The following is a 13,253-nucleotide window of genomic DNA, read 5'->3' as shown; positions in this document are numbered from 1 at the left end:
GGCACGCGCAACTCGGAGTCTACATACACAAATGCTAATCGCTGACCGATGATGAATTCCCTTTACCCCGAAATCAATAAGTCGCGTATCTTCGATCCGTTTTCCACAGCTGCGAACCTTCAATTGAGGCCTATGATAACTGAGCCCGTGATATCTTGAGTTGGGTTTCCTCATCCGCTGTCATCAGCATCTACGCGGGTTTGTGAGCCTCAACTAGATAATCTGCCTCTCTGATTGGATGTTTGCCCATCCATGTGATCGACGGCCTCCTACATAAGCAAGGCTCGTCGTTGGATGTCGGAGTCCGAAGCTGCTGCAACAAAGACGCGCCGCGCCCCAGGAAAAAGAAAGTTGATCGCGCATCCGCGCATCCATGTGGCATAACAAGAATCCGCGGGCTTCCGATAGTCACAATCACACACAAATTCAGCATCTCGATGGATCAGCTTTCTCGTCAGCTCCCAGTGCCAGAGCCCCCAAACACTATCGCCATGGAGTCAAAGCCAGATAAACCATGCGATCTCTGCATCGGGATGGTTCTGTCTCTCATACCGAACTTTGGCCATAACAAAACTTTCAATTGGTACACGAAAACTAGCCATCTGATCGAGTCGGCGAGAACATGCCAGCTTTGCGCTGCCATCTGGGATCTCCTCCTCGAACCGAGGTCTCTTGAGGCTGAGTCACGATTCGGCGACCTTCAGCCGGACGAAGACCTCTCCATTTCAGTGCAGTTATCAAACTCGGCGCGTTCTAGTCCATCGGATGCGATGCGCTGGGCATCTTTGGAAACTTTGCTGAAGGTTGAACGCCACAGCTTCCATTATCTCACTGAGGGTGTTATTGGAGTTTCTATTGAAGATCATCTCAGATACCCCGGTGTGTTCAGACTCACTCTGATATCTTCTAAAGTCGACAACTAACCCTTGCTCGCTAGATCATCATCATCCTTCTTTCTGGACCTTGGGCCGGATTAAACCGCACCTGACCGTAACGGAAGATCGACTACAATGTGCTAAGGAGTGGCTCGATTCCTGCGAAAACGCATGCGGTCTCCATAGGCAATGTGAGCCTTCGCGAGGATACCTGCCGAAGAGACTTATAGACGTGAGACATGGGCAGCCCCTCCAACTCGTAGCCACCGCAACTTTGGCGCTGACACCAGGTGGAATACGATACGCAACACTGAGTCACTGCTGGGGAGAGTACAAACTGCCCAAGACAACAAAAAGCACGGAAGGAGTCTTCGAAGAAGCCATATCGGAGAATCAACTACCTAAGACCTTCCGTGATGCCATCACTGTCACTCGTTCTTTGGGTATTCCATACCTATGGATCGACTCGCTCTGTATCGTCCAGGACGACCCCGATGAGTGGCAAGTGGAGGTATCTCGTATGAACGACGTCTACGCCGGCAGTGTTCTTACTATTGCGGCCAGCGATGGAAAAGACAGTCGAGATGGATTTCTTCCAGAAGAGCATGGTGCTGTCAAATCTGCCTCGGATCGGTCGCCGCTCCAGAAGGGAGCCCGATACGGCGGCAATCATGACTCTGCCGGAGGAGCTGGCAAGAACACTCGGACTTTCTCTTTCGAATACCAGGATAAGCCAAATAGGTGGCCGAAAAACATCATGGTACATGTTCAGGCCTTAAAGCCTGAAGCCCAACGGCGAAGAGCACATCTGAGCACGCGAGGATGGACGTTTCAAGAACAGGTCCTGTCCCACAGAGTCCTCCACTGCCTGGATTCTGAACTGCACTGGCAATGCAGACAATCATACCAAACGCAGTCAGGACATGTTTCCGAAGAGACTGGTTCTGAGTATGGACTTGATGTGAAGTACGGGGCAACAGTCCCTCAAACGGCAATGTGGTCGAAATGGGTCGAAGACTACTCCCGCCGAGACTTCACTGTTGCCTCGGATCGGATGCCAGCGTATGCCGGAATTAGTAGCTACTACAAAAGTCTCACAGGCGAGGAGCCATACTTGGGAATACGGCGAATGTCTCTTGCCACGGATCTATCTTGGCTAAGGGCAGGTTCCGAGAGAGGACCTGCGGGACTATCCGCTCCGTCCTGGACATGGCTTTCCTGCAACGCACCGATTTGGGTCGATCGCTGGTGCTTTGAGAACGAGAAAGCTGACGAGGTCGAGGACCACGTCTCATCAGTGACGTGTCGTGTTGATTGGGCCGGGCCTGCGATGGCCTCCACGATTGAAGCTACCGTCTTCCGTGTCCGCGGGCCGGTCAAAGAGCTCACTATTCAGGTAGCTCCTGAAGCCAAAGATTACAATCCACCGTATTTTCTCGTGGAACGGGAGAAGTCAGATTTTTCTGAGAGTTCAAGACCATGGAATTGTGCTGGGCAGTTTGACAGCCAGAGCCATCTTGCAGATACAGAGACCACGTACACCTGTCTTCTCCTGAGGTCACGCAAGCGAGAGGAGCCTGATAGATACAGAGAGACGTTCTTGATACTTGTACCGACAGTTGAGATGGTGGAATTATCAGATGGCGACGTCATTGAATGCCCTGGGTTCCGTCGTGTAGGAGTTGCGATGATAAGGGGAAGCGAGAGAACCTTTGAGAATGCGGAAGTCAGAGAATTGGAATTGTTTTAGCCAGGCAGTGGCTGACCTTACGTCACTGCGAGATACAACGACTTTACTCGTAACATTTTGCCCTTGCGGTATGCGCAATCACGAGTCCAAAGTTCGACAAACACATCATATGGCAAGAGAACACCGGACACAACGCGGAGTTCCCAACGTAGGTAAACGTCAGCCGCTTCACATATAGAGACAAACGAGTCACAATACCACCAGCTTGATAATCCGATTACTATTCTAAACAAACTCGACAAACCACCGGAGAATTTCCCCGCGAACCGGTCACCACACGGAATATTATCACATATCCTATCCCGCTATACCATTTAACTCCCACACTAAGCCCACACACCCATGAGTTTCCCAGCGAGCCTCGCCGGTGACTTACTGACTCTGCCCTGCAGGGAACATTTAGACTCCAGGAACGGGCTGACGTGCTCGTATTAACATCATGCAGCTAATCGTTGGGGGCTGTTTCTGCCTCGAAGCCACCGTGCTTTTCGTGTTCGCGAAACCGATTAATCAATCCCCGGATCCAATGGGCAGAAATAAGACCATGAGTTGCTATAACATGGTCCGATTAAGAGAATTCGCCGCGGTCTTTGCCATTATATCAGTCGGATATTGATTTTAGTCAGGAACGCAACCCACTTGCGCCTGCTCTCCCAACGCCACGCAATCTCAAGGTCTCAGGGTTATTACCAGGTAGCACTTCTGCCTTGCTATCGTTTTCGTTTAAACGATCATTCTAAAGGTAGAAGCTCATCTCGGCCAATATCTGCAGTAAAGCCGCCGAGGCCGCTTATTCAAACATCGAGTCTCTTGACTTCTTGCGAGTCCCATCTCAGGGGCTCGATATCGCCATGTTGAGAAAGACTACCAAACAACAGCAGAATTCTCGGCAGTCTTCCCGAAAGAGAAGCAGAAGATCGCCAACTAACAGTCGATCGGAAAAGACAAGCACACAGTTCACTCGATCACAGCACCAAGTCCCAACCAACCCATCGGGAACTCCCCCATCGGCTAACAGAAATAGTGTATCATCTCAGCTTTCGGAAACGTACCCGGGAACGACACACGTCAGAAATGCCAGCAGGACCCGGCACGACCACGCAAGAACGACTTACGAATACACAAATCCTCCTTCCCCCCAATATCTGCGTAAGAAGAAACTTAAGATCGGCCCCCAAATTGCCCACCTCATGCCGCCCGTGGCCCGAGCAGTCGGCACTCTCGCATTTCTCGTCCTCGATGATCCGGCACTCCAGCCGCCCAGCACAACAACTACATGTCCGGACCTGCAAGCCCGATCCCCGTCCGCCCGGATTCTCGAAGCGGGCTCATCCCGGGTCTGAGTTGCCGGGGATGGCATAGTCAAGGGGCCGCGGCCGTCGCTTAGGGGACTCGGTTCTCACGGTACACCCGGCTCCTCGGCCCTCACGCTCCCAGCGTAGCGGCTTTCGGCGGGAGATGGGGAATCTGTATCACGAAGTGCTCCATGTGCCGTTCACGTAGCCCACAATTACCGGTGGAAACTCCGCAGAGGATCATCGTCACTCTTTTAACCGTCGCGAATCCGATGTGTCTTGTGCAAGACTGAGATCGATGAGATTCCACACTCGACGGATCGTGATGCTCCGGAAAATGTATGGAGAAAAGAAGATGGACGTCCTGAGTACCGTACCTCTCGCCACTCATCTCGTCTCTCGCAGCACATCCCGCCGAACCGGCTCGCACACCACCACATCACAGCCATCACCCGAACTTCAAAACTGTCAAAAGGCCGCCCTGCCAAGTCAAACTCTCCCCCATCTCCCCCCGTGAAGTCTTCCAAAACCCCTCATGAGATCGTAAACTCGCCCGATAAGACCCAACGCTCTCTCAAACCCCAAGCTCACCTCACATCCCGTCATGCCCAGCAAAACCGCTGCCCACACTCAATCTGTCAGAAACGCACCAATTGGGTAGTTCACAACTCAGAAAAAAGCGAGCTACCTTGGGGGAGGGTTATATCGCGTCATCCGATATTGTTATAGACATGGACAATCATACCTCATGAGACGTCGCGGCAAACTCTATCCTCAGAATACCCCTACATCCCTGCCTCGCCTTACACCAGGGTCTGACATGGGAGCCGGGGGTCCAAGGCTCACGATGGACGTCCGTTCAGTCACTCACGACGTCGCCCACTCACACAACACACTTCATATCGTCAACACTGACATATGTCCTACGCAAGCCCTCTTTCTCACGTCTAATGCACGCCACTTAGATGACATAAACTCTGTTATGCCCGGCCCCCAACACCCGTGCATAGCCAAACTCCCACCACCCATCCCGTGTGTCGTTTTGTAGGTATTCGTTGCTGAGTATGATCTGCGTTTACCCGTGAAGAAGCATATTCATTCCTCCATGACTTGAGTAAGCAACACCGAAGCCTCTCGAGAGCCGAAGCGCACACAGGAGCCGCAGAGCCCCTGCCGATCATTACCTCCCATTATGAGGCAGCGGCTGAGGGCTGTCCCGATTCACCCAGACCCCCTCCCCCCTTCTACCACGGTAGTATTGGCAGGGCGCAGCACGTGGTGTCCGTCGATTGAGTGGCCACTTATCCGCGGGCTCTCGACTCCGTGGTTCAATGGCTGATCCGGTCGGTCGGTCGCTTAGCCGGGACGGATCCAGCGCGTTGGTAAGCTGAAGGCCGGCACACCCTCCATGTGTGTCTGACGATGTCCAGCCGCTCCGTCAGTTTTAGTGCGGCTGGACGGCTGACGAGTGGTGTTCGTGCCGAGATACCGGTGCTCGCTTCCATCTCGCCCGCCTGATGGTCAAACCAGGAGCGATGTTTAGTCTGTGACGTGATCCTGATTGACTTGAGGAGGAAACATGTTTGCTGTCCGTGGCTATCAGGATCATCTCAACCGTGCGTAGATCAAATCATCTCACCCCCAATGACGTGATTCCAATTTTGATAGAAGTGTTGTTTGTGAATTTCGTAGAAGAGTGAATTCTCATCAAGCGTGAAAGTAAGAAAAAGTAAAAACGATAAGAAATGAAATCCCGCTATCCGAATCGAAGGTATCAACCACCACAGACATCCCATCTCATCCAACAAATCTCTTTTTTATACACCCATTTTCCTCCCTCACTCATCATACTCTCCCGCCTTACACCCTCACCAGCCGCTACGGCAGCTCATACAAACTCTTCTTCCGCCCCTTCGGCTCCGACACGACAAGCGTCTCCTTGCCATCAATCTCCGCCATCTGATACGCGCCGCCCATACCCCCGGGGCTGCCGTCCCACTCACTGCTCGCCCTCCGTCCCATCGTGACCATCGTGCCGCCGCCATACGTCCCCGTGCCCATCGAGCTGATCGTCCCCGTGCCGTTGCCGACGTTCATCCCCCCGTACGCGATCCGCCCGGAGTTGGCCCTCGACAGGTCCCCCCCGTGCACGCTGCTCCCGTCGAGCTCCACCGGCCCGCGCTCCCTCCTCTCCTTCCTCATCCACCACATCACGCCCACGGCGACGAGCAACGCGCCGCCCACGCTCGCGCCCACGCCCATGCCCACCATCGCCACCGTCCCCAGGCCCTGCTTCTCCTGCGTCGTCCCGCCGGCCGTCTGTCCCTCCTCGGAAGGCGTCGTGCTGCCGCCGCCACTCGCGGCCGGCGTCGACGCGGGGATCTTGGACGTCATCGTCGGGACGGACGTCTGCGCCGGCGTGCCCTGGCCCGAGGGCGGCTTGGTCGGGTCGCCGGACCGGTGGGAGCCGGAGGCCGAGGGGGTCGGGGTGGACTTTGCGTTGGGGTTGAAGGTCTGCACGGCGAGGGCGTTGCCGGGCGTCGCGGCGATGAGCGGGCCGAAGACGGCGGCGGGTGTCGAGCAGCAGCGCGTCTTCTCGGCGGCGGATTCGCAGCAGAACTTGCCCGGTACGCCGAAACCCTGGGAGTCGCACTGCCATACCTGCACGCCGTTGAAGCGGAAGTCGAAGGCCGAGTTGTTCTTTCTCGTCTCGGGGTCTAGCGTCATGTTAGTCTCACCGTCCAAATCCCTACGACGCTCATCTTCAAACACGAAACAAAGACGATGACAGATAGAAAGAAAAAGAGAGAAAGACTTACTCAACACGCAATTCTGCGGACATACGGGGCTCTGCCACGTCGGATCCGAACACGTGCCTCTGGCGTAGGCGATGCCCGTGTTATTCGACGTGTCCTCGAGCTTACACAGCCCGTTGCTCAAACACGCGTTGACGCTGCCGCAGCACATGCTGACCTCGGCCTTGGGGTCGCAGGGCACGTCGAGGGCCTGGACGCCTCCGGGGAAGAAGCACAAGTTCGCGGCGGCCCTGACGCCCTGGACGCCCGTTGCCGCGAGGCTTGCCGCCAGCAGGAGTAATGTTGTTGATCTCATTTTGGTGTGTTTATGTGGTTGAGAGTTGCGTGAAATGCTTTCGAGAGAACCAGCCTCTTGATATCGTTGGGTGTTTGTCGAGCTTTCGATGGCTTTGCGAAAAGTTCGATGGACGATTTGAGGCTCGGCGGCGGTGTAGTTTTCGGGTTGGGGGGGTATAAAAGTGAGAGTGGATGATTATAAGAAAAGAATGATGAATGGGGTATGTAAAATGTATGATACTCTTCTCCGGTAGCAAAGAAACAATACTCGATCGACGATGTGATGTATGTATGTAAGAAAGCAAGCAAGAGGCTCTCGATCCTCCCCCGTAGGATTAAGATTACCTCACAAACAAGTAAGGACGACGATGATGATGTAAAGAGTGTGATGGGTTTCCTTTCTTCCTTCCGCTCTCTCTTCAAGACTCGTCGGTATACTGTAGGTTAAGAGGTCGTAGAATTCTTGGTCCGAGGGGAACGTAATCAACACGATCCCAACCGCAGGTTCGAAGCAAGCAGGTGCAAGAACAAGCCAAACGACGAGACGGGACAAACCGACAAAAAGGAGCGAGAAGAGTTGCAAAGAAAGTCCGAAAACCCCTCCAAGAGACGAAGGAAAGGCGGCGGTGCAGGACCTTAAGAGAGATCACATATCCCAAACGGACCGCCCCTCACCTTCTTTTCCCACGTCTTCCAAGAACTTTCACACACACACACACACAGAGAGAGAGAAGCCTGAATCCCGGCTCCATTCTCCATGTCGCCTCTCCCCACGAACATCTCGCCGGCAGCACGCCGACCCGGCCTTGCACCTGTAGGCCCCTTGACCCAGATCGCGAAGGTACCCTCCCCTGCGAAACCCCATACGAGAGGTACATCCAGCCGTCGTGAACGCGAGCAGACGGCGCATCTCGAAGTGGTAAAAAGAGGATCCCGTCAAGGGCAAGCCAAGACAAGTCTGCAGCACGCCCAAACCCGTGCGATTGACTCGTCCCAAGGCCACCCCCAGACATGGGATGGGGTGGTGGGTGGGTTCCTCTCTTTCTTGCCCAGCAAGGCCAGCCATCGTCAATGCGGAAAGGGAAATGGTAAAAGAAAGAGAGAGGCCTGCCAAGTTCCCATTTCCTGGCACCTTTGGGTTTTCGCAGGGCCGGCAGGGGGTCCATGACTCGCCCTACGGTGCTGCTGCTGCCCCACGCGAAAGCGTCTGGTTTCAGGTTGTCTTCTCTACCGTTGCGACCTGCTTCCATTGCTGCTTTCTGCGCGGTTCCCACGGAAGGGAATTGCTAGTGTAATCGTTTGGAAAGTCGTGATCGTGGGTGGTGGTGGTTGTAACCGTGTAATCGGACTCGTCTCCGTAACGCACGACTCCTGACGCAGGAACAACGAAAAAACAACAAACTTGGTCCCTGACCCCAAGTCCCAGGAAAGCCCGTGTCTCTCTTTCTCTTCCCGCCTCCGCACAATTTTATCCTCTTTCGATTCTTTCGATCGGTTTCTTCCCATGCCGTGCGCGTGATGGCATGCCATCCCATACTGGACATCCGATGCCACCATAACCTGAAGCCAAGGTCTCTCTTCACCTCTTCAGCCTCAGACAAGGGTCCGTCGTGGATAGAGTCATGTCAAGCAAAGCCCGGCAGAAACCATATAACCCACCTTCCCCTTCCTCCTCACACAGTCACACCCGCACGAAGGCAGGCCTAAACCAGCGAGAATAAGTCCCTGGAGCACCGTCCGTTTTCGAAATCTCTCGCTTAGATCGAACCCTGGAATTGGAATGGCTCATCAGGCCGCGTCTAGACCTCATGAAAATGCCTCCCATGTTGAAGAATAGCTTGGCCTCCTTCTTTTTCTTTCATCAGTCCATCAGTCCGATTGCGCGCTTACTCCGCGGAATACCGGGGTTCGAAAGTGGGTTTGAACGCAGATAAAGTTGAGTAATCGTATGGGCTTGGGCAGACAAAATAGAGAGAGAGGGAACACGGGCTTAGAGGCCGCCAGATAATTGCCTACCACACCACAACACGGGCACGCCCTGGACCGGAGCTTCGTGAGCGGTCGTGAGCGAGCGAGCGAGCCTCAGCCCTGCATCGGTTTCTCCGGGGTCGCCCGGGTTTGGGAAGAGAGAGAGGAAGAGAGAGCACGTACTCTATTCTTGGTAAATGCCGGGTATAATACAAAGGGAATTAAGAAAAAAAAATGAACCGTCTTGTCGAACCCTCCCTCAAAACCTGGTAGTACTCGCCACCCGTTGTTTCTTCCCAGTCTGAGAAAGACATACGGCCAAGACCTTGGTCGTGTCGTGTCGTGTCGTTGCCTCAACCCTATGCCCGCCGCCATGTGTAATGTAAGTGTGTGTAATGTACGTAAGTAGTCGTGTCTTTTTTAGTGGTCGTTTAGTCTGATTGATTTCGTTCGTTTCCCACCGCCAACGTTGCCCGTACTCTTTTACTCCGTTCAGGTACGCCGGGGCTCGCAATATTCATTGTTCCCATATTCCATCCTACCTCGCCGGTCACTCGTGACACCGGCGAGTCGAGCATGTGCCTTCTTTTCTCTCGCCCCACCGAGGCCATGCGACCCCTGTTTCCCGATCCCGCCCTCGCCTCACACACATCCGCCTGGGCCATCAGACGGCTCACGCCGCAACTTCCTCCTCGTCGAGGGGTTCAACCCTGACCAGAATCTCTTCCAAGAGGCCCTCCAGGAAGGTGCCCACGTCCCTCCCCATACCCACCGGCTCCGCCTTGTCGTAGTGGTCAATTTCTTTGCAGACGTGGGCGAGCTTATATACGAGCTTGCGCAGTTTCTCGTGCGCCGCCTCGGCTCGCTGCTGCTTGGGCGTCACCTGGTTCATGGACACCGGGCTCGAGGGGCCGTACTGGGGCCGGGAAGCCTGCTGCAGCCTGATCTGCCTCCTCTTGAGCGCCTCCTCGAGCGCTGGGAAGATGACGTCGTTAAGGGCGTCCAGCTCGCCGTTCGGGTTCGAGGGCGCGGGCGGGGGAAATGCGGACGGCGCCGGCTCCGGTGTAGACGCCTGTGTCTTTGAGGGCAGCGCGTGTGCCTTCGGCGGCGCGGGCGGCACTTGACCCGAGGCATGGCGGGAGTACTGTCCGCTCGGTGATTGGCTTGATACTCTTGAAGACGGTTGTGATGCCTGTGGTGGCCCACCGCGGTAGGGCGGGATCTCCGGGAGAGCCATGGGGGTCATCTTTGGATTGGGTCGCGGCCCATGGGGCGGTGGCCGTGGTGTCGTTTCTTGGGCCTGGAACTCAGCCGGCTGGATCACGGGGCCTAGGCTCAGCAAGCCCATGTCTCTTTGCAACTGTGCTTGTAGTTCTCGGTCGTAGTCCGGAGATTGACTGACGGGGACAGCAGGTGGGATGAGTCGAGAGACGGGCCGCGGCGTCTCTGGAGCTCTCATCTTCTCCGGTGATACCGGAAGAGGCACCTTCGCCGGCGATTGGGGCGCGGTTGTCGGGACTGGCTTCCTTTGCGGTGATGCTTGTCGAGATGTTCCCGTATTGGCGCTCGCCGCCTTTAGCGTATCCGAAGCGATGGCAAGGTCGCGGCTGAAATCACGAAGCTTGGTAGGGCTGTGGTCTCTCGGCCGCTCGCCGTAATCATCTGTGCTCTCGACCGACCTGGTCGCTCTTGAGTTCGCCGCGGACTCGTCCAGGGCGTTCAGTCCAGGTCGAGGAACGACACCGCCTCTGTCGCCTACCAGCCTGACCGTGCCAAAGTCCCACATGTCCTCGTCCACCCGCTGGCGCTCGTGGTACTTCTCGTTCTCCTGGTCGCTCTCTTCGTCGTTATCCTTGTGAGTAGCGGCCCACCGGGAATGGCGCTCAATTAACTCTGTTAGATAGCTCGTCTTCTTCGCGCGACGTATAAAAGGGTGCTTCAGCAGGTCCTTTGCCGTGGGCCGTTCCCTGGGATCCCTCTGCAAGCAGGCCTCAATGAAGTCCTTGAAAGCCTTGGTGAAGTTCCCTTCCAGTCGCGGCGGCGGGTTCTTGGGGATCAGGAAGAGGACCTTCATGGGGTGGATGTCGGCGTAGGGAGGCTCGCCGTTGGCAAGCTCCAAGGCGGTGATGCCGAGCGACCACACGTCTGCCTTGTGGTCGTAGCCCGATTGCTTAATGACCTCGGGCGCCATCCAGAAAGGGGTACCGACGAAGGTGTTCTTCTTGGTCATGGTCGCCGAGAGCTGTCCGGAAACGCCAAAGTCGGCGAGCTTCACCTGGCCATTAGAGCTCAGGAGCACGTTCGCGGCTGGAAGGGTCAGCAAGACGGCCGCAAACTATGCGCATGGTCGAGGAAGACGCGAACCTTTGACATCACGATGTAGCTTCTTGTCCGAGTGCAGGTAGTCGAGACCGAGCAGCAGTTCACGGATGATGATGGCGATGTAGTCCTCGCCGATCAAGCCGGGCTTCATAAGATCGGCGCAGCTCCCGCCGGAGCAGAACTCCATGACAATCCATAGCTCTGCGCCCTTGGCGTAGGACCCGTAGTATTTTGTGACGTATGGGGATTGCAGCTCCGACAGGATGGCGATCTCCTGGATGATGTCTTCGACCTCGTCCTCGGCACTCTCGATATCGATGATCTTGATGGCGACGGCGTGGCCGGTGCGCTTGTCGACGCTGTGCGATGCGATGGTCAGTCAATGCCGCCAAGAGAGAGGTATGCGGTGCCTGGAGAGTAGTTACCCCTTGTAGACCTTGCCGAAGCTTCCTCCGCCTAGGATGACCTGCGTGTTAGCGACATGCCGTGGTGTTGGGCGCGGAAGCGGCGCATACCGATGCAGTACTCTTTCGTGTAGAGCAGCTCGGGGTCGAGCGCCTCGTTGCCCTCCTCGATATCCCTCTCGCGGTCTCCCATGTTTGTGATCTGCGAATGCGCCGACGCGAGGGCAGCAAGTCGTCTGTCGGCGTAGTGGAGGGGTATGTGGTCCGTCGTCTGTGTAGTCCGGCGCAAGATTGATGCGATAGACAGACGGTCGTCGCTCGTGTTCGTCTCGTTCGCCGCGGCGGTTCGTCAGTCCCAATTGTCGAAGCCGGCCGCTTGGGAGATTGCGAGGGACCAGGAAGACTGCCCTGGTTCCAGCTCAAAACGAGAGTGGAAAGGAGCTGCAATCTGCAGAATGAGGAGGGGACCCCGGAGTTCGAGGCAGGGCCGAATGGCGGCGGCGGACCTGAAGGAGGGGAGGCGGTGGGGGACGACGGATGCAGCCGTCGGGAGCTGAGTTGTTGGTCTGGCGGAGACGCAAAGAAGAGGACTCGAAAGGAACGGAGAAAGAGAAGCGATCTGGAAGAAGGCCGAGTTAGCCCAAGATGTTTCTAGTCGGGATGGCCTAACGGTGGTTAGCTCGAAAGGGGGCGTCGGCAATCGTACGTCTTCGTCGCGTGTCTCTTGTCTTCTTCCGGGGGATTGGCAGAAACGGGATATACAAGAAAAATGTTCCAGAGGGCGCGAGACACTCTAACGGGTCGTCGCAATTCGCATTCCCCGAGTCGAGACAAGACAAGACAGAGGGTTGTGTTGGGCCGGGAGGACGGCAATTCACGATCAAAACAAGCGGACGGTGAAGGGGAAAAGGAAGGAAGCTAAGGTCGCAGTTTAAGATGAGGTAAGGAAGGGCCAAGAAGAAACGTGCCGTGGGGTCTTTCCTTGCTGCCGTTCTCTGCTCTGGACCTGGAGCAAACACAAGCTGCAGGTGCCGTTTTCCTCGGGTTCAATGTCGACCCAAGACTCGAGACTCCGAGAGACGAGTTGGCAGGTGAAGCTGAACCGAGATGAGAGCTGAAGACGGCGGTTCGGTTTGATGTGAGGCTGCGTGCCGTTGGCGCTACCTAGACTCGACGCGATGAGGGAACGGGCGCAGGAGCACACGAGGGAGATTGTGGGGTAAAAAGCAGACCAGACCAGTCTGGACGAGGGACAAAGAAGGGGATATCGACGGCGTCGTGTGGTTTCAGTTCAGTTCGTTGATGTTCGTTAAGGTATTGTCGTTCCGTTGTGTTGGTAATGGGATTAGAAGGTCTCGATTTGGGGGCTGCCAAGTGCCTGAGATCTTCTTTCCCCTAACATCAGCTGTCTAAGGTACTGCCGCAATAACAAGACCACCCTACGAAGGATGTATCTCACTTGTGAGGTGTTTGTTTGGCCAGTTCCTCTCAATTGCGACGCTGACCCCCGCCAGAGTTGCTATTCCTGCTTCACCAAATGCCCTCTG

General features: G+C 55.6%; 2 protein-coding genes across 2 annotated transcripts; both read right to left on the bottom strand.

Moving 5' to 3' along the window:
* Positions 1-5,798: 5,798 nt before the first annotated feature.
* On the bottom strand, positions 5,799-7,031 carry CkaCkLH20_08684 (uncharacterized protein; the record flags this gene model as incomplete). The annotated part of the gene is made up of 2 exons (XM_038891399.1): positions 5,799-6,637; positions 6,740-7,031. The coding sequence occupies 2 exons, from the start codon at positions 7,029-7,031 to the stop codon at positions 5,799-5,801; spliced, it is 1,131 nt and encodes a 376-aa protein (XP_038743411.1).
* Positions 7,032-9,653: 2,622 nt separating this feature from the next.
* CkaCkLH20_08683 (uncharacterized protein) lies at positions 9,654-11,995 on the bottom strand (the record flags this gene model as incomplete). The annotated part of the gene is made up of 4 exons (XM_038891398.1): positions 9,654-11,287; positions 11,345-11,661; positions 11,728-11,758; positions 11,818-11,995. The coding sequence occupies 4 exons, from the start codon at positions 11,993-11,995 to the stop codon at positions 9,654-9,656; spliced, it is 2,160 nt and encodes a 719-aa protein (XP_038743410.1).
* Positions 11,996-13,253: the final 1,258 nt, after the last annotated feature.

Source organism: Colletotrichum karsti (assembly GCF_011947395.1).
Source record: "Colletotrichum karsti strain CkLH20 chromosome Unknown Scaffold29, whole genome shotgun sequence".
Taxonomy (NCBI): Eukaryota; Fungi; Ascomycota; class Sordariomycetes; order Glomerellales; family Glomerellaceae; genus Colletotrichum; species Colletotrichum karsti.
Note: the sequence above shows the minus strand (reverse complement) of the source record. Positions and strands in the feature narration are given on the sequence as shown.